At 30.1% G+C, this 26,257-nt stretch overlaps 1 protein-coding gene across 1 annotated transcript in view; it reads left to right on the top strand.

The window, feature by feature from the left end:
- The first annotated feature begins 14,152 nt into the window (after positions 1 to 14,152).
- The window catches only part of LOC118193620 (agrin-like), a 777,240-nt gene continuing 765,135 nt past the window's right edge, over positions 14,153 to 26,257 (top strand). Inside the window, exon 1 of the mRNA XM_085810647.1 lies at positions 14,153 to 15,865. Within this exon, the coding sequence (XP_085666773.1) occupies positions 15,604 to 15,865 (262 nt within the window). The 5' untranslated portion in view covers positions 14,153 to 15,603. The remainder of the gene's footprint in view (positions 15,866 to 26,257) is intronic.

The raw sequence follows: 26,257 nt of genomic DNA, 5'->3' as shown, positions 1-26,257 counted from the left end.
ATTATTTACGTTTGATTTAGTGGAGATAACTTTATATAGTTACTTGTATTTCCTCTTTGTTATACTTAATTCAATGCATTAAACACTCAATGTAAAGGGTGAACCATAAATATGGTTACCATATGATATAAATGTAATGTGTTAATATACTTTGTAGAAGAAAATGCTGAATGGAGTATTTAACTTGAAACCTCATTTTTGTTTCAACTCAAATAAGAGTTATTTGTTCAAGCTTATGTCACTAACCAAATTGACGCTGGACATTGCTAGAAAACTGCGGTTATAGCATGCGTGATTGCATACCAGAAAGATCATAAGGTGTAATTTTAATGCAGCATTATTGCTGTCCACTGCAGGAAATACGAAAAAGACTGCTTACAACGGTAAAACATCCAGAAAAGAGACTATCAGTTGCACTGAGGGAGCAACATCGGTAATGTGTCGAAATGGAGAGCAGTTTGTGTTAATAAGAAGTCCGAAGAATTTATTTTCCAGTAGCCCTATGTTACTTTGCGTAGTCATAGTACTGTTATCATAAGATGAGATCAAACGTGTAAACCTTTTTCTGACTCACTCTTATGTAACTTAATTTAATGTTTGTAAATACCTTGTAAGAATTATAATTTAAATTAATCAGTTATTTATAATACCTTAAACTATAATTTCTCCAGTCTGTATGATTTCTCCATAATGTAAATTAAGTTAGAGAGTAATTAAACTGAGGTTTTTGAATGTAAGACAGGAAGTGTTTCTGCCTCTCTCTGGCCCGTTGCACAGTTCCAGACAGCTCTGATAAGTTTTTAATTATTCGGTTTTGCGTTTTTCAGGCAGCTTAGATTTAAATTTAATTATGTAGTATTTGATTGCTAGTCTAAGTTTTAAATTTGAGTTTGAGTGCCGCTTATAATTGAATCGCCACAAGTTGTGGTTGATTCTGTTTGTATGAGAAAGTGCATTTATGTTCAAAGTTTGTTTTTAAATACAAAAGTTTACTTTAAACCTTTCGAATACATTGTTGTTAATTTCAGACGCAGCAACAATTCGCTTTTTATCTGCTAGGAGTTTGGATCTATTTTATCATTTTAAAGCACACCTAATTCTACAACCTTATAACCTTTTTCGTTACTTGAACTATATTGCCTCTTAATGAAAACTGCGATAGATTCTCTTCAAACTTTCATAGGTCTCTACATACCGATCTAAAGTTCACTTCTGATACACTTTAAATTCAAGTTGATTACTTCTGTAACCCTCATCATCCAAGGCATACTCTGAATGTTATTAGCAAAGGAAATAAAAAACAGGTGATAAATGCAGAAATTCAATTATATTTTGGATTGAGATTATACTCTTCTTCAGAAATAGTGCAAAAATGGCTTACTTAAAGCAGCCTCAAGAATGTTGGACTTCTACTTCCACCCCATTTTTAAGGGGCAGGCATTTTACCTTCGGACCGGACTTTCGGCTTGCCATATATTTGGAGTTCCCCTAATGTGCAAAGACATTATACATTTACAAACATCCATCTTATTTCCGGGATTCGAACCCGTGCCCTTCGGTACCGCAGCAGGCTCCTCTAACGACTATAACGACTGAGCGGTCACATTAGTAGTTATAAATTTCAATTATATCTTATATATATATAAAATCTTATAAAATATTACTACTTCAAATCAATTAAGAGAGCTTTTATTTTCGGAAACAAAAATGCTTGCTTAGATCCCATATGGGTCTTGCATACTACACATATAACATTTTATAACATTTAAAAAATGCTTTAAGATAAATTACTTATGAAGCTTCAATGTTTCAGTTAGAAAGCAAACATGTTTGTTTTTTTTTATTCAATGTATGGTACTTTGAACACTTATTAATGTTCTTATAGAAACTTTCAACATATCAGACTCATGTATATGAGATCGTATGTGAATTAAGATGCACATTCAAATTTATAAGCCGGTCAATACAACATAATTATTTCATTCTTATGTCAACAGAGGTATTGTAGAAGCATATAATACAATGAAAATCAGAAATTTTCATAAGCAAATCTTCACCTGTTAGAATAGCGTAGCTCGCATATTATCTTCTATTTCTTCATTAAAGATATGGTTCTGCTTTGCTGTGTTAAAAAAATTTCTGAGCACTTCTTTTAATAGTGAGTCACAAAAGCTGGTTATATGTCATTAAATAGATAACCAATGATTTTATTAATTCATATATTGTTTTTGATGCAAGATAAGTACAGGTAATTTCTTTACGAAATGGTATTTTTAATGCAAAGGCGAAATTGCATATCTTCAACCCTTTCAAAAGTAAATTATAATTTTGAGAAATGTAAAGGAGAAAATCCGTAATCAATTCAATTACATAACATTCGATTACAAAAAGAAGAATGATTAGAATAAAGTGATAAAAAGCTTTGCTTTGAAGATATGCTGTCTACAGTTTGTTAATCATCAGACATCAATAAGATATTTTGAATATGAAACGTATGAGACAAAAACATTGTGAAGGATCTTTGTTAAAGGTTAAATGTCTCATGTGACGACTTCCCTTTACGGTTGTTCCGATATTGTTAATTAAACAGCATTATAGAAAATATTATAAAGGAATGGGAAACAACCTATGACTGTTTTATTAGCCCCAGGAGGGCTATTAGTCTCAAAATGGGATTTTGCCTTGAATCACTATAAAAGTCTCACTTTTCAAATTGTTGCCACAAATATTATCAACTTGTATTAAATTTTAAGAAATTAAATTATTAAGAATCCACATGAATGTATGTATATTTCTCACATTGTGAAAAATGAAAGGCACCTAGAACCACCAATTTTGAATAAAGTAGACCTTCACCCGAACATCAGCAACTCCAGAAACTTTGAATTTCGAATTTGTTTTATTACCTATTTCATACTTTTTAAAACTTTAATGAACTTTTGGTTAACATACTCAACGGTTTCAAAGTAAGCAATAACAACACTGTGCGAAGTTTTTTGCATGAAAAGTAAAAAAAAAATCTGAACGCTTTCAGATTTTTTTCTTTTCTTTAAAAACTTTAGCTGGTTTAATTTGCACTAAAAATTACATTATGAAACTTCATTGGTAACAGCTAAATGCTTTGAAAATGCAATTAGTAAAGTACTTTAATTTATGCATTTTCCATGTACAGTATTCTTAAGCATATGAACTGCTCCAACATTCCTCTGTTAACAACAGATAATAATAAAAATGAGAGTGGGTACTTTTAACCAATAAACTCTTGTTTAAATTCAATCTATGTGGAGCAGTGAATGCCAAATGGATTACTTTCTGAAAGTTTCAAGAGCAATCACATAATGGACATCTTATTGGAGTATTCTTTTACTCTGGAATTGAAATTAGAAACTAACTGTAATACGTTTTGTGAGACTTTTATTTTTGAAGTTAAGTTAAAAAAATATCAGTCATTTCTTTATAAAGGACAAGTCATGCTACAGAAAAATATATCAAATACTCATTGCGTCATTTCAAACAGCAGAAAGACATCAAACGGGCTTTTTATTTCTTACTTTGTTTTTTGTTAAAATTTTTTATTTCTAGTTGACAGATAATTTTTGCTTCTCTCTACTTTCTCTTTTCTAATATTTATTTCGCCTTTTTAAACAGTTTTTGACATTCATTAGAGAGTCTGCGAGATTAATTATTATAACATCGACAATACTTATATACTTAGGGGAATTTTTTACATTTATCACGTTCTTTTGTTTCGTTAAAGTCAATTCTGACAAGCTAATTAGTTAGTATCTGCCTCAGATTAAACTTTAGAGCATTGATCATTAGTATACTCATGAAGATGGCTGAGTGTGACTGTTGACAAAGAATGGGAAGGCTACCGTCCTAAAGAGAGGTAGAATTTCGTGGAAAACTTTCTGAGGAAAACGGATTCGTATCAATCTTACATATGGGAAATACCACGAAAACGTCTGTGCAGTCAGCCCGTTCGCTTGGAATCGAACTCAGGACGAACTACCAGGGTTCCATGACTTTACCGTTTGACTGCTGTATACTCATAAAGAAGCTGTATTTAAACAAATGCGGTGGAAATTCTTCGAAATGACTGACTGGAATTTAACAGTACCTTGAACCACTTTCTCTAATATTGATAGTCTTTTTGAGAAATAAAGTATTATAAACAGTGTTAAAAACAAAATTTCTTTTGAAAGGGTTTCTTTTTTGATATATATATAGATATATTTATCAAAAAATATGCCAAAACAAAAATATGCCAAAACAAAAATATTAAAATTAATATATATAATTAATTTTAATTTTAATATTTTTGTTTTTTAGCTTGTTCAATTGATTAGTATGTTATATGTTAACTCAAATTGTAAGTATTCAAATATTTTTTCTCCTCTTTACACTTTTCATAGTAACTAAATATGCTTATGATGGAGCTTGCTCGGAGCCACAGTTTTTGGTAACTTTTTGGCGAGCTTTCTAAAATTTATCTTCTAATTTCCTTAATTTTGCAGCACAATGCGCAAATATTTTGACCTAAATTGATCTTCTTTCGTTTGTTCTTACAACCTTACTTATAATATATATATATATATATATATATATATGGTATATTAAGGTGCTCATATTCCACATTATTAAGAAAAAGTGCTTTATATAATATAAACGCTGTAGTTCTGATAACATTAATAGGCGCATTAAATATGAAATTCATTGTCTTATACTGATCCTTAAGAAATCCGTTTCTTTGAGAACTGTGTTTATGAGTCGATTTAGGCCATAAAAGTATTACACCACTTTTAACTTTCTATCGCCAACAAACTATAGTTTGAGCTATAAAATTTAATTGTAAGTTCTTTTTAATGTTCTTTAAAGAACCATTAGCTAGTCATACTGATACTCTTAAAAATATAAAAAAAGCGAAATCAATTTTTATAGCAGTCGATTGAAATTAGTAAGCTGTAGAATTAATTCCCTTCAGTTGATTGTTTTACTTGATTTTTTTTCTTTTTATAGTTAAGTGGATGGAGAATATTAAAATAATTGAATTAAATTTTTTTTCAATTCGGATCAGTACATTTAGAAAATATTCAGCTCCAAATTAACGCATAGGTTCTAGAAAACCCAAACTCTAGAACAGAAACTCTAGAAAATGTATATTTTAAAAATAAATCAACTCTGCATCTGTATTAAGCATAATATTTGAAAATGTTACTGTATAATATTGCAGTTAAACTAAAAATTTAACACCGTTGACATAAATTCCTCAAAATTTAAAAACAATTATAAGCTTGAAATCAAATTTTACAAATAACCATCATCTCAGCTAACATCATGTGTATTCCAATAACAAAGCCTTAATTTTGTTTGAATTACTGGTTAGTTGTGTTGAAATGCACATAGTACTTGGCATTAAAATTATTTTCTGTGTGTTAAATTAATGGTAGATTAATTAAATTTCTATTACAATTGCTTTATGCAATTTAATTACGCCATAATACAGTAAGTCGGAATTGCTGAGCAGTGGTATAATCACATGATAATTCATCGAGAACAACAATCGTGACATTTGCTCTTATTGTCAGATAAACTACGAAGGAGATAATAATTAAGTAGAGCAACGGCAAGATAATTCTGAAGTATCTCTATCATAATAAAAGAAATTGGAAATACTTTCATGAACGGAATTTCTAATCTTATTAATATTTTAATTAACTGCGCGGAGTACGTATGTAATAGATGAAATCTAAACTCCAAACTCAGTGTGAAAGGGTTTTTTTAAAAAAGCACGAAACATAAGAATTGTGATTTTGAAATTAATATATTATTTCTAAATTCTCTAAAAATTAAATATGGCGAAACTCTAAATAACTTGTTGAATAGTAAAAAACTAGTTTAAATAATTTATGTCATTAAAATTAATTGCTAAAACTGGTAACGTTCAAAATAAAGAAATGCATTTCTCTGTTACTTGACTTACCACGAAGTGCAGGTTCATAAAAGTACGATTTTTAAATAGTTGTAAGATATTTGATCCCTCCTCACCGCATGCATTTGGAATAACTGCAAGCACGTCCGACTAGAATCGGGAGTTCCGGAGTTCGAATTCAGTCGAGGGCATCGCATATTTTTCGTGTTTGCTGCTTTGATAAATGCATATCGGGATATACATCTCATGATATATTTCAATGCTGTTCCGATTAAGTTTCATTTAAAACCAAGTAATTGTTATAAAAAGGCAGATAAAAGCCCAAACAATGTAATTTATTTTTCGGACGCACATCCTGCGTAGAAAGAACTTCAAATCTATTTCGTTACTGTCATTCTTACCGGGGAAAAAGTAAATAGGACTAGGTTTTAAAAGTTGACCAAAAGCCGATACCTCATTAACATCGACAACAAAAACGTTAATAAAATATCAAAATATTTTGATAATTACCAAACTAAATTTCAATACGTTATACTTATTTTAAAATGCGCATCCGTATTTAAATATAGGAAATTATATATGATAAATATACATGAAATAAAAAATTAAATATTTTTATGTTATAACTTATGCATGTTTTTGATACTTAATTAACCAATTAAATTTAAATGTATTGCATGTATATTCCCTCTTACGCTTTTGTATTAATATTTTTGCTATATAAATTTAAATTACAACACAAAGTTAATTTCGGAAAGGTTTATAACAAAATTAAAGTTCTGAAGGCTTGCGTGCAAGCAGATAATGTTTTTAAACTTCAATATTATGCTATTTAAAGGATTTAACAAAGGCAAGAATTTGAAGATATAAAGGAAGATTTTCAGTTAGGTATCTCAGCCACTGTTGAGTCTTCTACGTCATCCTTGCAATAAAGCTTTTAATCTTCAGAGCAGCGGCACACTTACCGGTGGATTATCATTGTTAAAGGATACATCCTTGTTTATCTTTGTATTCATTCTGAGAGATTTAACGGCATTGGTGTGCATTTTAGCTCTAATATAATGCTAAAGTATATATTAATTTAAGGATAGTAACAAGCGGCATTTGTTTACAAGGCTTTAATTCTTTATATTTAGCGTCTATTTAATATGTTCGTTAAATTTAGCCATTAACTTCATTTCTTCAGATAGATCCTAGGCTTTCAGTTTTATTTTATACCTTCAGGATCTTGCTAATCGCACTTAAAGCTGTAACAGATTCTAATTCTATTTTAATTCTAAATTTTTCAGAAGGCTTGTTGATTGAGCTATGGATTAAATTGAACGGCAAATTGAATAAAAATATTTGTATTAAATTTTTTCTATAACTTGTAGACTTACATATAACTTGTGTACTTCATTTACTTGCGTATTTATTTAGGTATTACGTATTTATAAAGTTAATTTTTTATTTAATTTTTATTATATAACTCTCAAAATGCTAATACTGTGTTGATTTCATATATAACAACATTCATTATTGTATTAGGAATTTATCTAATTCTAAGTTATTAATTTTTATTTATTGTATCTATTTAAGTATTTATATATTTATTTCTTGATATTTAATTTTTATTATGTAATTATCAAAGTTCTAAAACTATATTGAATTTTATATATAACAAAATTTGTATTTAGGAACGTAGCAAAATTTAAAAAAATGTATATAACATATAATCTGAATTAGTATTGTAACATCGGCACTATTATTGTATTTATCAATATGTAAATTATGTATACTATATTTGTTTAATAAACTCCGCTGATCGCTGAGCCACTCCTGAGGCTGGGGTAGCAGTTGGCAGATGATTCCATGAGTTGAGCATAAGTATGTCTTAAAGATCATATGTCTTAAAGATCTTATGGTGGCCTAATATAATCTATAACTTTTGTCCTTTATTTAATAGATCATTGTAATGTTAGCTCTTCATATTTTTATCATTTTAAACTGCTTGATCATAGTGCAATTTTGATTAGTTTAGCCAAAGTTAATCAATAAATTTTAAACCATTATTTTCCTATTTTAAATAAGAAAATTTTCGTTTACATCATTAGTACATGTATGTAGTCCAGCTTCATGTATTTTATTAAGAAAGATATTATTTAGTTTCAAATTAGCACTGCGTTTATTTCTACTAATACCTATTTATGTTAAAAATATTTTCCCATTTAAAATTTACTGTAAGAGTAAGAATTAGTATAATAAAATAGGATGTTAAAGTTTTTTGTAAATGTGCATGGGAGGGAATGAACTATAACTCTTTCAGCATCTTTTGCGCATTCATTCCCTCTGTTAAAAATGAAATTAACTAAATTATTAATACTATATTTTACCAAATTTCAGTAAAAATTTTAGCGTTTACTAACATTTGACTGCATTTCATTTAGCCATTAATCAATATGCTGTCCTTATGGCCTGAATTTATTGCCTTCGAAGAACTTAATTAATATTTCATACAGAGAAATAACAAAGTTGAAATATAGTCAACTGAAATATTTATCAGAAACCACACACATTTATAACAATAATAAAATTAAATAAAAAACTTTTGCTCTAATTTTTAAGACAATGGAAATTTTAATGAACCAGAAATTCAGATGATTAAATGGCCAAGCACATAATTGAAAACTGTCTCTGAGCGTGGGAAAAAAAAAATTAACTGTTTCATTCCTAAAGCAGTCTGTAGCTGGTATTCAAGCCACGGGTATGAATGTCGGCTGTAATAAGCATTCATTTAATGAGCCGTGTAAATTAATTTCTGCTGTCAGTATCCTTGTCAGACAATGTGGATACACATGCTGACTCCAGTTCTGCATTCAACCATGGTGGACGGACACTAACTATGCAGCATGTATAGTAATTTTCATCATTTCAAATTCACCTATGCATCAAAAATAGTATAAAAGATCTTTCTTAGACTGTTGGAAAAATTTCGAATGATATCTATCTCAGGGGATCAAATTATCAGGTTTTTTAAATATTTTTAATTATAGAAGAACTCTAAAAATATATGTGCTCCAATTCGGCACTTCCAACAAGAAAGTATCCTTTTGCCATCATTTTAGGTAAGCCATATGAAATTATCATTTGCATAAGAAAGCATTTTAGATATGATAAAATATATCTAATCTTAAGAAATATAGCTGTTGAGTTAGTAATTTCAGTAAACGAAGAAGAACAGGAAAAAAAAACGGCATCCTTTTCAGACTTTTAACGGCAGTACATTGAAAACACGAACTTTGTTATAAGAGATGTTATTAATTTAATGTTGCCAATAAGCAATGTGAGCATATATATCTTTTTTCTGCGGATAACCGTCTGACATGTGGTATCTTAAATGGGAAAAAAAAGTTCCTTCAGTGATTAATTATGATTGATTTTAATAAATGCATAAATTAAAACAATAAAATATTATTAAAATTTAATAAAATACAATTTTTAATTTAATTTGTCTTTGACCTTGGTTATAAAATTCGGTTTAAATCATTTTCAGTGCACTTTGACGAATATATACATAACAATAAAAAACTAATAGCAGACGTACTATTACAAAGTTACATATCTTACACTCTATTTATGAACATACGTATTCGTTGCTTTCTATCGCACAAAACGGAGTCATAATTCGGCCAAATGCTCTGTTATGGAAAGAGGTAAATTCACGTGCTACTTTAACTGCCGTCGTAGGACCTATCTCCGCTATGTACAGTCCGTTATGTCCAGTCTTCGACTCGCAAATATCTATTTGCACAGTTTCCCTATTCTGGCTCCTAACTGTAAATTGACCGATCAGTATTGGTCCTTGGAGACTGCTTCTTCACCGAAGGATCAGAACATGTATGTTGGTGACTTTACATTCTATGTGGAGAAGGCATCCTTTAATATCCGTCGATCAGAAAGTCCTCTTGAAAGTTAGGGGGAAGGAAAGAGGGATTTCATACACCTAGAATTTCTCCCCTTGGAATATTATGGCTGAAAACTACAGTATAGCAGAGTAAAGATGTAACAGCGCCACTAAAACTGTGGTAACAACAATTGCGATGCTTATCCTTCCTGCGATTATTCGTGGAGATACGGAAATTTTTAAAAACACTGTAAGCAATGTCATAGTTTGAAAATAATTTCCTTTGAGTCAATAACGCTTATCAATGATCATATAATCTAATTTCAAATGCTGCATTTCAAATGAGTAGAGCTATTTTTAAAATAGATATTTATATAGAGGTGTATATATATATGTATATATAGGTACTGATATTATTTTAAATCTTATATAAAAAAATTAACTCTTCTTAATTCTCCTGAAGGGTTTTACCCAAAAGAGTTTTATATTTTGTTTATTTAATCGCGTGTAGCGCATAGAATTTTGAGAAACATATGTAGTGTTTTTAAATTGCATTTTTATTTGCGCATCTAAAATTCGCAGTACGATGGGAAATAAAATTTATTTTCTAAGACTGAACGCAGTTTCTAATCCATTTGTGTATATCTACGTAGTAGCAAGAAAAATATACTTTATCTCAAAAGAATTTCAGCCAGAAAGGCTATCTTTCTGAAACCATATAAATAAACCCGATATTTGGCATTTTAAAAGGATGTCTTTTCACGTTTTGAAAGCTGTATTGACAAAAGACATATTTTCTGTCTTTTTATTTAAATGTATATGGATAGAATATATATTGTGAGCATATTTTTCTCTCTGTGTTGACAAACAAGTATTTTACTTTTAAATATTTTTTTCCGTGTTTATTTATTTGCGATAAGATTTCTAACCGAAGTCCTTTCAAGGAAAACCAATTAACATATTTCTCAATCTATACAGTGTATAATCCAAACAAGTTTGTACATTGCTTTTCCTGTAGAAGCTTCATTCTCTATTTGACTTGTTCATAAAACATTTAGTACACAAAAATACCTCTGCAGGAAACGTTGTCTGATAAAAGATTACAAATTTATCCAAGTGCTGCTTCTTTTAAGCTGGTTAGAATCCAACATATTGCTATGGCTTTCAACATACCTGCTCATATTAGCTGAAAACTTTCAAGGCAGAGATTTTAAATTTTTTACTTCCTTGTACGATTTAAAGGAAGTACAGTAATCTAAAAAAATTCAGGTATCATATTTCAATAGAAATATAAATTTTGATCCTTCCCAAATCCATCTGGATGATTTTTTTTTTTTTTTTTTGTGCGTGGTGTCACACGCAAAGGATTATTTTTTTAAAACGGATTCAAGCTTTTATTTTTGCATTCGTTGGCCGTAGTCATATACTCTCAATTACAGAAATATTTTAAATAACTAAATAACGAAACACTAAATCACAGGAAATAAAAGCACTAAATCACAGTATTTTATATGAAAACCTTGAGTTGTCTTTTCTTAGCAGTATTATGTTTTTGAATTTTTTCTGCCATCTGGAAAATTCCGAGATTTAATTAATTTTAAATTATGAAATTTTAATCAAGTTTTAACTCATCTTAACCCACAAACGCACGCGCTGGGTCCAATGGACCCGTCTGATTTAACAAACTTTTCTCTAAGCGGGCCTAATTTACGCACTTTGATGAGGCCAGTGTAGTCACGTCTGAGGTCGACCTCTTTATGCTTTCGAAGTTTTTTCGCTAGGGCTTTGAGTCGGAGATTTGATTTTGATCGGAATGTGCCTTTTAGGCCCAGCGCGCCTAAGCGTATTACTCTTACGTAGTTGATTTGTGAAGTCTGTATGCAAGGAATGTATTGAAGAAAATATGTCTTCAAGAAAATATGCAAGGAATGTATTGAAGAAGTCTGTATGCAAGGAATGTATTCAAAAACTGATATAGATTCTGAGAACAAATGACATAAATTACTTTAGCGGAAAAAAAATATCGAAAACGAAAATGGAAAAAAAAAAAAAAAAGGTACAGTGTTTGCCCAGCAAAAAAGCACAGAAAAACGAAAACACGATGCGCCGAATGATGTGATGTGCGGAATGTGAAAAAATATTTATATTTGGAGCCCACGACAGCACTTTGTTCAATGTACTGGTAGCATTTGTTGTTACACTTTTTTCTCTGTGTCTGAAGTGCTAATAAAGAAAATAAATATAGAGTAAATGTATACTATTTTTTCTATGCTAATATACAATACGATTTTCTATTGCTTTAAGAAATTTTATTTTATAAAAGTATTTCGGGAAACTAAAAGTTTTATTGTGCATATTTTTAAAGTTTGATCATAAAATTTATTATTGGCATAAATGTAACACTTTTTTTGAAGATTTAAAATTTTTTCAAAAAAAAAAAAAAAAAAATGTCGAATCTCTTGGACCCAGTGCGCACACTCGCGTAACTCATATGAGCGCTCGTTCTCCCGCGTTAAGATCGGATATAGATTTTTGTCTGTTTGTTTAGCATAATACGGCAAAGAAACTCAGGAAAAAGCATGCCTTCATTAAAAACCTTCTGACGAAACTTTGCTCGTACAAAAATTTGATTTTCGTATATTTTTACTAAAAACTTTCACATGACCAAAATAATAACGCTGAGAAAACTTTCCTTGTTTTATTAATTTTTTATTAATATTTGATTATTAAATGGTATTTCTGAATCGCATTTGTCAGATCGATCTTCCAATTTAGTGTTCATGCCATCTTAAACATGTAAAGTTAACAACTGTTTCAAATACACAAGATCCGTGTACCCACCAAACATCTAATTTGAATGATTAGTTACGGTTATAAGCTTCAGAGGTATGTTTATTGTAATGGATAGCTTTTGAATTAAATGTTTACAATGATAAAGAGAAATTTGGTAAAGATCTGTATTTCATATGTTCAAAATTTATAAGCTATTTACAGTTAAGTTATTATGTTTTTGCAATACTTAATATTATTTTTATTTCATGCTTTATTTGTAAGGAAAGTACGCACTATTTCAGGGAACTTTATTGCATCTGCGTTGTTAAAATCAAAATTTTCCATAAAAATAGTTTTAAAATAAATTCAAAGTCTTCCTGTGTATTTAATTCTCATGAATATCTGCTTTAAATCATGCTTTCCTTAATCATGAAGCATAATTTTAGGTGAGTTAAAATTTTCGAATTTTAAATCATTTTCAAATTTTTAATATTTTGCTTAGTCATGTATTATTAATATATTAGTCATGTATTATTAGTGTCATAGTATTATTAATATAGACAGAAAGTTGTTATAGTGGTTTAACTATAATAATGCACTTACTGCAAAAATCGATATTAGCAGCATAGAAGAGATCTAAGTGATATAAGGAACTAACTATCCACATTCATAATTTTCTGTAATTATTCCAAAGCATATACCTTGATATATAGGGTACACAAGTCACTTTTTCATGTCAGTTGTATTGTTTATGATCAAATTAATTATCTTACAAAGAAATCCATAAAATCTTAGAACATTCATGTTACTTTCATGTATCAATAATTTTTAAAACTAATATAATTTCCGATTCCTATTAAATAATTGAAGTATGCATGAATAAAATTTTACTGAAATTTGAAAAAAAATCAGAAATTACGAATATTGGTTTTCTGTTTAAACACATGTATTAAATTGAGAATTGTTTTTCAGCAGACTAAGAATCAATATTTTCGTAAGTTAACATTGATAATAACATCAGTTGTTATTAATATCAGCCTAATACGTAAAAAGGTTGCATTTTGCAAATATTCAGATTGGTAAGAAATTCTTTTATTAAATTACTAAACTATATAGTCTTGAATTTGTGATTACAGTAAAGGAGAATGACTAACTTTCAACAAATAATTTGAAAAAAATTTCTCAACTATTTTTTGAATGATAATTTCAGTTTATTTTATATCCGTTATGTGACGATGATTTACTAAAAATCTTCTGCCTTCCAGATTACATTTCGTTATTCAGACATTAAATAGATATCCATGCCGCTTTTAAAAGTATTCTCCTCCAAATGCTTGAATGTACATTTATTCGGAGACCTATTCAAACGCCATTAGGAAAATGCACAAGAGCGCGTTTTTCATCACCTCCTATTAACAGGATAATCCGAATCCATTCCACAGGTACTTAGACAACCTGCCGTGAGGTGTCGCCCCAGGCGGTTACCTTCCTACTGCTGGGTGTAGAAACAAGGAAAGCAATTGTGGTCGAAGCATCCATTGCTCGTGAGTTAGTTTCTCCGCAAGGGTCTCTTGCAATCATCTTCGCGACTTGCCGGTAGAGAGACGATTGGGAAGCCGGCATTCTCTGCGGCGTGCTCCGCATGTGTTTGCCGTTTTCGAGAAATCGACTTGAGTGGTACTAAAGTGAGAATCTCGCTGCACGCTAACATTATAAACATCAGTGATGCTGCTTATTTTTTTGATGGATGGATTAACTGAAATATATTAGTAATTTTCGAAGGATATAGGAATTAGCTATTCGACATTTAAATTTCAATCGAAGTGTTCGCACATCTTTGTGTGTTAGTAATCGGTAATGCTAACGGGATTTTAAATGCTTTAAAAAGCATGGAAATATACTGAACAGAACATCGATCAAATGCTCAGATATCAGAAGTAGGCAGAAAATTGTTGGAAAACAAACATAATAAAAAAATTTACATAAGTGACAACCGTTAATAAACGCGTGACTTAATGTGACTTAGTGGGGATTAACTTTCAAATTTATATACGAGAACACTGAATATACAAATCAAAGCGTCAAAACTGAAGGTATAAACTAATATTTAAATGTCTCGTTTTGTTCAAAACGCTATGAAAATTAAAATCATTTCATAAGAAACGATTCATTTTTGTTGATATATTATACAGTTTTAAGTCCTGATTTTTAAATAGATAAATTACATTCTTCAGAAATTTGTGGTCTTAAAATATTGCTGAATATGGATCTTTTAAATATTAGCTTGTAAACAATTAAAAACTGCACTAGACAAATGCTGTATTAATGTCCTATGCGGTAGCAACTAATTTAGTTTTAAAAATGTGCTCAAAAATCTTTCATATAATCACATTTTGTGAAACTATTATGAAGCTGTCTTTGTTTATAGATCCCGTTAAATAATCCATTTTCCTTGGATTTTAAGAACACGACTCAAAATATCTAGTCACGCATCTACTTTCTCCTCTTCTTGTTACAGAGATAAGCTTGGGAAAGAGCATTTTTAAGCAACTATTTTCGGATGGAAGATAATGTTTTTGACTGACGGACAGAACTGCCGATAAAATGAAAATCGAAATAACACAAGAATGGTTTTTATCTTAACTCTAAATCCGATGAAAATATTCTGACAGCATTACAAATGACTCTGTGTTGGATAATGCAGAAAATATTCTTCTGAGGAAAAAAAAATATTTGAATTTGTTTAAATTGTTCATTTTGAATACATAAAACCAAAAATACTGCTACTGCTTAACTTATTAATGTGTGTTACCTAAAATAAGAGAAACTTCAGTGTTTAATAAATAAACGAAATTAACGATATATGCGGAGATTCACAGATAATATACAAGGTCTGATCTTTATAGTTGTTATCTGTCCTTAATATATCTGTTGTAATCTGTATATGCAAAGCTGTTTATGTAACATTAGTAAATACTTTTGGGACAAAGAAGCAGAATAAGAATCGTACGATATCATGTATTCTGACCAAATTTCCGGAGCTATGATGCAACAGCATCACTACAAAATTCAGGCACACAATGGGGAGTACCTCATTGGAACCCAAAGAATGCCAGTTCCAGTGACAGAGACTTGGCCACCAGCGAAAGAAGTTGTAGAACCTATGACCACAAGAATGACTAGATGGCGTCATAGCCACTTGTTGATTATTCTCGTTGTCTTGGCCACATTCATGCTTCTATTGGCACTCATTTCTGGAACTGTCCTCTACTTCCACTGTAAGTAATGCATGTTGTCATTCGAGATATTATTAGTGAAAACAAGTTTTGCAGTAAGTTTATTTACTTATGGATTTCCGTCAAATTAAGTAGCACTTTGTAGTGATTTAAAGGATTTGGCAAAAATTTAAATTAAGTAGTTTATACAGCAATTTTATATCCATTTTTCTCTTCACAGACTTTTTATTTTATGAAACATTTATTCTATTTTCAAAGCATGCTTTTTAAACTCGTGAGTTAATGGTGGAGTGTGATATATAGGTAAAGTTATCTTAAAAACGGTTAGGATAAAAAAATTATCCTCACTCTTCCACTACACATTTTTTGTCTGTTCTTCCTTCGTATTGTATTTAAAGTTATTATGATAAGAATATTATGATATATTGAGATATAATGCGACTTTCTAAAAATAATTTATTTTTTCCATGCTTGTGAAATCATATTCTGTATTCATGCATGAAAAGTTTATTTCCGTTTCAAAGAAAATATTCCCTTGAGTATTTAAAAAAAGCGTTTTTCTAAATTATGAAGCGAAACTATTTGGAAGTGTTATTTAAATTGATGTAAACGTTTACTGCAATTAATTAAAAATATACATTTGGTCCTCTTTTTTTTATTTATTTTTAAAGTGAGTGTGTACTTATGTGTCTTAAATATTACTTTAGTTTAGTCACTTAAGAGGAAAGAAAAACTTATTCAAAAACAACTGGAATTTTTTTTTTTCATTAGTTCTTGGTTGCTGAAGTTAAATCAAGGTAAAGTTTTCATCTATAAGTTAACTAATAAATATTTAAGGAGTAGTAAACTGCTTGTTCTTCAAATTAAAGCTTATTTTAGTCTAAATATTCTTTTATTTCATATTATTTCGTTTTCTGATTAAAACTTTTTAAAGTATTTTTTACACTCATCAAGTATTGAATAAGACGCTTCTTAATACTCAAACTAATTAACTTAAAATCAAAATTAGTTTTAATCGTTTCAAGAAATTTGTGATTTTATATCAGAAATTTTGCAGATAATATATGATATAAAACCGGAAGCGAAACTATGTCATATACGCATGGTATGGAAATGTAAAAACGAATTTATGCAAACATAAACTGATAGGTAGGAAATAACAGAATTATTTTTTAATAATTGTTTCGCCCGTAATTTGAAGGTTATAGAAGACTACGGCTTAATATATCTATATAGCTATATAATATCTATAAATCTGAATTAATTTACGGACATACATTTGTATATGTATATATATATATATATAATTTAAAACAAAATAAATGATCATTTAAAACTTATACCTTATTTAATTCGGGATAAACCGATAAACCATATGCGAAACCCAAAAACCAAAAGGACTATGGCACAGAGCAATAAGAAGATAACAGCTAATGGAACAAGGGAACACTAGTCCTTTTACGATCATATTTGACAGTTACACAGGTGTAGTCTCACGTTGTGCTAGAATCTGCTTCACATTTTAGTTTGGCATGAACTGCAAAGGAATACCGTGGGAGTGATGTTAAAAAAATGAAATAAGAAAAGAGACAGAGAGAGAAATGATGTAAATTGCCATGGACTGCACGAAAGGAGAAATTAAGTCACATGACACAGATCCAGCCCGTCTGCTGCTAGCATATTCTAGATAGCCTTTATTGAGGGTCTTTTGTTTGATGATATAGGAATGGTACGGGATTCTGTCATCTGTATTGTCTGGAAATCTGGCTGGATATTAGTAAAAAGTAAATCAGGTAATGTGTGAGAGGTTCCGTTTTCTTATCACAGATGCGTTGGTTTGTATTACTTAGGCATGGTTTATGAAAATAGATTAGAAATGGGCCATGACTTATAATATAGGGGGTTAACTGAGCAGTGGTGGTACATCTTTCGTTGCTAACTTTGGAAAAGGATAAATAATCTTTGTGGGCATATTTCCATTCCTTTTGATACTTTGTTTTAGCAAAATAATAGACGTCTCTGGAGGTGAGAGTATGGTAGAGAGAGATGCCAGAAAAGTGGCCAAAAAAAAAAAAAATGCAAAACCAAAGCCCCGTTCACAAGAGCAGATTCGACCGGTAGCGAAAACCGGTTCTTTCAACGTGTCCCGTTCACATGGGACAAGCTTTAACTGCCTCGCCGAATTGGAGGTAGAACTTGGTTGAATGTTCCTTACCTCTCGGGAGCAGGGCAGATGGGGACATTTCCAGTACTATACTGCGCGGTTCACCTAATTTTAGTTACTGCTCGCTGGACTGTCAGCGAAACAATCGCGCTGATAGATGTCTGGGGATGTGATAGCATCCCCCCAAAAATTAGATAGAACTGGAAATTATAGACAAATACAGACAAGGTTATCTGATGCTAGGTATTCCAGAAATATCGTTCAAATTAAAACTAAAGTTAAGACAAGTGCATATCGGCTTCAGCGCGACAAGGGACTCGGTACCTTTTGAATGATTTTTTTAAAAAAAAATTAAGCATTTTCATCTACTTTTTATGAATATTATTAAATGGTTTTGTGAGACAAAATAATTTTAAGCTGAAAAAAAGTTTTTGCTAGTATTTTTTTTAATTTAAATTTTTGAAGAAAAATTTTACGATTAAAATGTCTTTCTTCTCCTACAATTTTCAATGTCTCCCCCCCAGTTTTTTATTGTATTTCTTAGAGTGTTCTTAATAACTTCAAGGAATGATTTTGCAATTAATGAATTAGTTTCTGAGGGGAAAAATACACTTTTATCTAAAATCTTTAAAACAAATATGATCTCAATCACATTTTCATTTCAAATAATTTTTCCTTTCAGTATTTTGCAAAACCCATCATTGTTTCTATAAAGTACATAATTTTAAGTAAGCAGTAAAAATAATAAAAAATTTAGTCCATACCTGTATATGTTTTAGGACTTTAAGTAAAAGGATTTATTGAAAAAATGCAAAAGGTTTCTCAGTTTGCATTTGCAGTTTAAAGAATACAAACTGTCTAAATAGACATTTAATCATTTCAAATCTTTAAAATTTTATTACTGAATTTCAATGCACACATATGTATATAAATCAAACCTAGTGCTATTTATTCAATTGGTAAATATAAACATAATTAGAAACCTTTTTTTAAAACCTTATGTCACCAGAAAAATTGCAAAAACTCATAAAACGCAAGCAGAATTTTTCTTTACCTGTTTTTGTTTTGTAAAACACGTTCAAAACAATTTTAATACATTAATTAATTATAATATTGTTGCGTGCGTACGGGTTTGTAATAGATTGATAATAGTTCGTAAATGATTGTCATTGCACTCAAATCCGATGATAGCTTAATTAAATTTATTTTATCAACATAAACACTTCAAAGTTCTGGAATTTTCCACAGAAATACTCGTACAAGTGTTTAGAACATCACTAAGTATAATCAGTAGTTATACTTCAATCTAATAAGAACGCTAAACACAACGGAATGCAAAACGCATCTTAAGAGAAAGTTAACTCAGAAATATCTCCAATCTCACGCTGAACTAACAACTGGCAACAATAACAACTTATATAGCATAAATAATGTCATAAAAATAGTGTGGTATAATGAGATTATTACTTTGAAACCGATGTTTCGAATTGATGTCCAAGAAGAACCAATATTTCCCATTCTGCTTCATCGCATATCTTTCAAAAAAGTAAAAAAATCATCCAATTAATTTCCTTTATCATTTTTTTAAATGCGAAAAGTTTGTTTTATAAGCTGTGAAAATGTCGGAAGTTTGTAACCGATATATTTTTAGATATGAAATTTTAAAATTAATGGGCGTCAAAAAGTCTAAAAATATGAACAATTTTCAAAAATTCTCCCAAAATATTTTTAAAAAAAATTACGCTAAAAATTTCATTTATTTTTTTCCCTCCACAGTGTGTTATGGTGCAAACTGTAATATTCTGAGATTCTCAGTTTATATGTTAATATTTGCAAAAAGTCGTATCAACTATAAATTTGAAAAAAATCTAATCCTCTAAAAATCAAAAGCGTGACACGACATCCACAAGCAGTGTATGTACAAAGTTTGAGTTCTATATCCTATGGGGAAGCAGTTTAAAAACCATGACCATCTTTTAACCATAGCGACAAGCACCAAGAGTGAACTAGATAACAGCTTATAAAATAATAATAATTAAAAAGCATATATTTTTCAGGAACCATTACGAAATTTCAGGTACCAGTTGCGAAAGTACAGATTACAAAATTAACAACAGTAAACAGCGTTAAAAATGTGTAAACAGTGTTAGAAATCTGCCAATTCGGAGACGTCATTGTTCACAGAGGCTTAGGTGTAAAGGGGAAGGAAGACGGTGGTCTTCTGAACGGGTCCTAAAGACGAAACTCTTTCATGTCTCCTTTTTCTCCCCTTGCTAACGGCAGCTGTGCGAAGGAGCGTTGCATGTGAACGGGGCTCAAGAAACATCAAGAGGTTGCAACGAAAGTAAAAAAAATCGTTGCGCCAACCCCCTGATGACAATACACCGGAATATGCAAATTTATCTTCCCTTTTTCGGTTTTGGGTATGTTTTGCTCCCTTTTCCTGCAGTTCGCCACTGTCCTTCCGCTTTTTTGTTTTTAAATATGCTTCATTCAGAATTGAAATATGGGATGAATTTTAAACGTGTTGTTTAATTTATTTCTCATTATTCCCTTTACTTGTTGATTTCAAAGCGCAATTTGATTAGCTTTTGAATTCTTTTTAATTTGTATTTATTCATATATATATAAGTACCCGCTGCTTATTGAAACCATTCCGTTCCAAATATATTTGATTTTATTAAGCAGCTGAGTTTAATAAACGGCAATTTATGTTTTGCAAACCGTGATCTCAGTTTTAAACTTTTCAAGTAAAATAATAACTAAAACTAATTATTAATTAATCCTAAAATAATAATTAATAAAAATAATGTAAAAAAAAATCTGAAAGGTTTCAGATTTTAAGTTACGTCCAAAGCGGCATTTTTTTTTATCGTTTTGTGTGTTACCTTAATTTATTAAATATCATGTTCTAGGTACTCAAACTACAAAATTCAGTTCAACAGCAATATCGCAAATTAATTTTAAAATCAGCATACCTTTACAATTTCTAATACAGAGTCTCGCGCGCTGGAGATAATTTTTTTTTTTTTTTTTCGTACAGTGTTGCCGTTGCTCGCTTTGATATCATTTAGATTTTTGATAAAAAATTCGTTGAAGAGTTACAAAATCTGAAATTAGTAATAAAACAAATTTCAAATTCAAATTAGGACTTCCACATGCCCATAAGTTATGGAAGATTACATTATTCAAATTTTGATGTCTCTAGATACCGTTATTTTAGCCTAATGCAAGAAACATACATACATTTATGCAGATTCTTCATTATTTAATTTCTTTAATTATAATATAGGTCGATAATATTTGGTGGCAAAAATTTGAAAAGTGAAGCAACGCTTTTAGTGAATCAACGCAAAATGCCAAAACGAAATTAATAGTACTTTAAGGGTAAATTTCCCCTTTGGACTAAAAACTAATACAAAAATTTAACTATTTATGTAGTTTATATTAATTTTTAAATTTTTTATAAAACGTTCTTTGTAATTACTTTTTGATGAAATTTTATGTCTTACAAACAACTGTTCTATCTCTACATGTTTCATATTTTTCAACATCAGTTTTTCAACTGTATTCTCAATTACATAAAACTGCTGATTGCTTTTTTGATCACCAGCGCTCAGTTCAAGAATTCTCCTAGAATTTGCTGTGCCTTTCTCGATTCAATTGATAATAGCATGTCATCACTTTTTTTTGTATGACTTTTGCCGTCAATTTCAGCTGTTATTTTAATACTTAGCCAGTTTTATACATGTTATCTCAATAATGTTGTGAATTGATACAGATTTCTAAAGATGAATTCTTTTACCTTCCCTCGCTAATATCCTAAGCATTTGCATTAGTCATCAATCCCTCTGAAGCTTCTTTTACATATAAATCACATCTTGAAAAACTATTTTTGACTGATTTTAAGAAATTTATTTCTGAATTGGGTAAAATATGCATGACTTCTAGCAGATCTATCGACTTATTTATCTAAGTGTTCGCAGTTTCAAAAATTTCAGTTCTGTTCTTCATTTACTGAACATCTTTTCTGTACATAAGGACATTTGAAAGTTTTTATAATACCCAAAAATTGAAGATTGAATGTTAGAAATATTTATTTCAAAATTTTAAAATTTACGTTTCTAGCCAGTAGAAAGATAGCCTTTGATTATTTCATCGATCTGCTATTTCATGATTACAGGCATGACCAATGCTTTCCTCGGTTTCTCTTCAGTCTAGAGTAAGGTTTCTTAAACTGTGGGTGGCGACCCCCAAGAAGGTCGCGGGACCTGCAGCAAATTTTACAGTTTTCTTGTTTCTTTAACTTATTGTGATACTTTTACAAGTGCCAAATCTTTTTGCACAACGTATCTGAAAATATATAAAGATAACACAATATCGTCAAAGGGAAAAAAAAAAAAAAAAAAAAAAAAAAAAAAAAAAAAAAAAACGAAAACATTTCTATGCATTCTTTTTATAATATAAACTTTCATTTTCCTAGCTTTGCACGTGATGCTGTCATTTCGTCTGTTACATATTTAAAATTTTCACATTGTTCAATGTCTTAAAATTAGAAAGTTAATGACCTGAAACTGCAATAGAATATTACAGTACAAGTGAAGAAATTGATGGTTTTACTCACGCGTGTGTCGGATTTGCACAATACTAATGGGGGTCCCACAAAATTTTTATAAATATTATGGGGTCCTGGGGGTCGCGAAAAAACCTCAGGGGTAAAAAGGGGTCGCGACTGAGAAAAGTTTAAGAAACCCTGGTCTAGAGCAATAGTCTTCAAACTATGTTCCGCGGAGCACCGAAGTTCCGCGAGTCAGACTCTTTGATTCCACAAGCTAGAATAAAAATTCGAAAAGAAATTTATAAAACATTCCCACTTAGTTGACTATTGCTTATTAATTAGAAAGTGCGTTCGACTACGATAAATAAGGCTTGCCAATGAAGGAAAGGGAACAAATTATCAACAAATTCGACGTAAAAATCTAAATTTATCTAGCGCAGCTCCTACATTTTTGGTTGCAGATTCATACAAAATATCCAGAGGTTTCTCACTCAGCTATAAACACTTTAATGCCATTCGGAAAATTACATTTAAGAGAAAAATCCTTCTCAACATATGTGGCAGCTAAAACAAAATATAGGAAAATATAGGAAGGCAGAATATGAAATGCGACTGTAGATAACATACATAGAGCTGAATCTCGTCATTTTTTGTAAAAAAAAATGCAAGCACACCACATTCTCTAAATATAATGTAAGGATGGGCGACACCTAGAGCACGATTTAATGCTGATGATGAATGAAGTGCATTAATTTTATATATACATACTTTAATAAAAAATACACTACTTTTCTTCCAGTGATTTTATTTAAAGCACCTGTAAAATGTTGATCTACTTTAAAATAAAAAGATAAGATAACAAGGATGGGTGCCCCCGAAAATCTTTTATAGTTGTAAGAGTACCGTGAGTCCACAAAGTTTGAAGCTCTACAGTTTTGGTTAGTTCCACAATATTAGTTTCACAAAGTTCGAAGACCACTTGTCTACAGTTGCGAGTTTTTTTTTCATTCAAATACTTCTTTGATCACTTTATGAACTTCTTTGATGACTGTCTGCAAACATAGTGCCTTCAACCGCCAAAGGGACAATTCGGAATGTGAAGACCTTAAAAGATGGGGTGCAGAAGTTGCATTTCTACCTCTAGCAGCTGACATTCAAGAAGGACTCCTCACTCATTTATAGAGCCAGGATTATTTTTTAATCTTAAACTATGGAAGTTCTGACTCTTTGAAGACTGAAGAACTGGAGAACTCTGAAAATAGTGTCTAACCGATATAAGGACATGCAAATATTTCATGGTAGGTGGGTAGGAAAATTTCGGCGAAACCCATTTTATTGAAGTATTACGAACGATAAAGCCACAGTCCATTATACATTAAATGGATTATGAAAAGCCTTTGACAGGTGTAAGTAAGATATTCTGGCCGAAGAATCAGTCTTTTGCCAAACTGAATTTAATAAGCGACGGAGATGAATTTAATGAAATCCCTTTTCCGATGGATTAGTATGTATTTGTTTTGGTTCCTGGAAATTTGACGTAATAAGCGGTTGTGAAAAACCAGGGAGTTTAATAAGCGGCAGGTACTGTATATATACATTTTGAGTAAACGTTAGAATGAGCCTTTAAATTGTTCTAGCCTTAAAACAATAATTTATAGCTTTACACTTAAAAAGGAAATTTATTATTAATTTATCTTTAAATTTATATAATTGAAATAAAATTAAACTTAAAAGTAAACAATTTATAATTTAATATAAGAAAAGAAATGACTGAAAGATAACACACATATTTCGCTTACTTGTTTTGTTAAATAAAAATAAAAGTTAAAATAAAAGTTGGTAACTGATAAAACAAAATTTTTATTTTCAAAAAGAATTCAAGATAAAAAAGAAAAATAAATAAAAAAGAAAAAAAGAAAACTATTCAAGAAATAAAAAAGAATTGACAGTGAGTTTTAGTTTTAAATTGTGCGGTGTCTATTTCTGCACTCTTTTTCTAAGCGTAAAATTATATAAATTGGAAAGCATAAAAATGTAAAAAAGTATATTATTAAATAAAAACAAAGTCAGAAAAGCCATGTCTACTTTTACATGGAGCCACGAGTACTTAAGAAAGTGAAGTTAATACCATTTTGTAATTCTCGTATTATATTGTCATAGAAATATACTTGATTTAGCTGTAAATAAAATGACTTTATTTTAAATTGTTGTTAAGAAATCTAGTCTGTTTTCAAACTGTTAGTTTCCGTACGCTAATGAGCAATTAAATTTTATAATATAGGAAATAAATGTAAGATTATTCTTGCCTCGTAGTTTGAAAAGACCTTTTTTCAGTTTTATAACTTTTATTTGTAACACACAGGATTTTATCCGCCACATGAAAATACTAACAACATTTCGTGGCGTAATTCGAAAAATAATAAAATGATTTTATGAAAATATTATGAAATAAAAACTAGATGCACTATTATAATTGTTTTTGATAGAAAATGCTGATGCTTTTAATACTCGTATATGTTTCGAAGGTTATAAATTGCTATAAAAGTTCTGGGTATAGCACGATACCTTTAAGTAAGCGTTTGTAAAACCGCTTAGTATGTTAGTTCCAAATCATTTAGGAATTTATATTTGTGGAATGATCTAAATGTATCTTTCTAAGTTATTTTCAGATTTTGAAACTATTCAAGTTTTTCTGTAATACATAAACGTACCACAGAAAAACTTGAATAGTTTGGCCTCCTATGTAGTTTTTAAGAATTTTCTTTCAATGTTAACAAAATCCTTATAAGCATTAGGCTAACTAAATGTCAATAATAAATTTAGCTTTTTCGATTTTAATAGCATAAAATTACAAATTTCTTTCAATTTGTTCTTCTTTAGGAAATTTTAAAGCATTTTATACTTTGACAGTTTAAATTACCTTTACTTCCTGGATTCCCATAATCTATTGATGCTTAATTTAAACTTATAATCATAATATTAATTTCGAATTTTTATTTAAATGATGGTCTTTGTGAAAATAATAATTTTTTTATTGTTTGCCTTGAAAAGTTTAGATTAATTGGCCACCTAATTTTAGGTTAAGTTTTTATTATTTTATTAAACAACTTATTTGTTAACTTAATGTTAATTGACGATAGTTATCATTATCATTATAAGGGCACAGCTTCGATCCTTCTAGGCGGTACAAGCCGGCCCTTCTAGGCGGTACAAGCCGGCCGTATGATCAAAAAATGAGATTGGCCAGAAAAAAATAATAAAAGTAAAAATATATAAAATCCAAAATCTGAGTCTCAGTGCCGAATTCCAATTCTATCTGTGGTGGTATTTATGATCTTCATTATTGTCTCTGCAAAATCTTTCAAATTTGTAGTTCCTTTTAAAATCTTCCTTATATATCTTTCTATAGATCCCCCCAATAGCCAAGCGATTAAAGACTACTGAATACTGGTAGTTTGTCCGGGATTCGAACCCGGTGAACGAACTGGCTGCATAGTTTGCCTTAGAAAATCTTTCACGACAGCAGCCTTACCCTTAGGAGATAGGCCTGGTGTGCTTTGTCGTTTATTTGTAAAATATTTAGCCTTTTATAGTTTCAAATTTGAGACTCGAGAGGATTATTTAATAGGAGTTTAGATTCAGTAATATTATTCAACATGAATTAAATGCCAGTAAAAATTTTCAACTGTCGATAAGAAGTTGAGAATCATCT

The sequence above is a fragment of the Stegodyphus dumicola genome, chromosome 2 (assembly GCF_044657685.1).
Source record: "Stegodyphus dumicola isolate Sdum_Otavi_A_Nest chromosome 2, ASM4465768v1".
NCBI classification, from domain to species: Eukaryota; Metazoa; Arthropoda; class Arachnida; order Araneae; family Eresidae; genus Stegodyphus; species Stegodyphus dumicola.
Note: the sequence above shows the minus strand (reverse complement) of the source record. Positions and strands in the feature narration are given on the sequence as shown.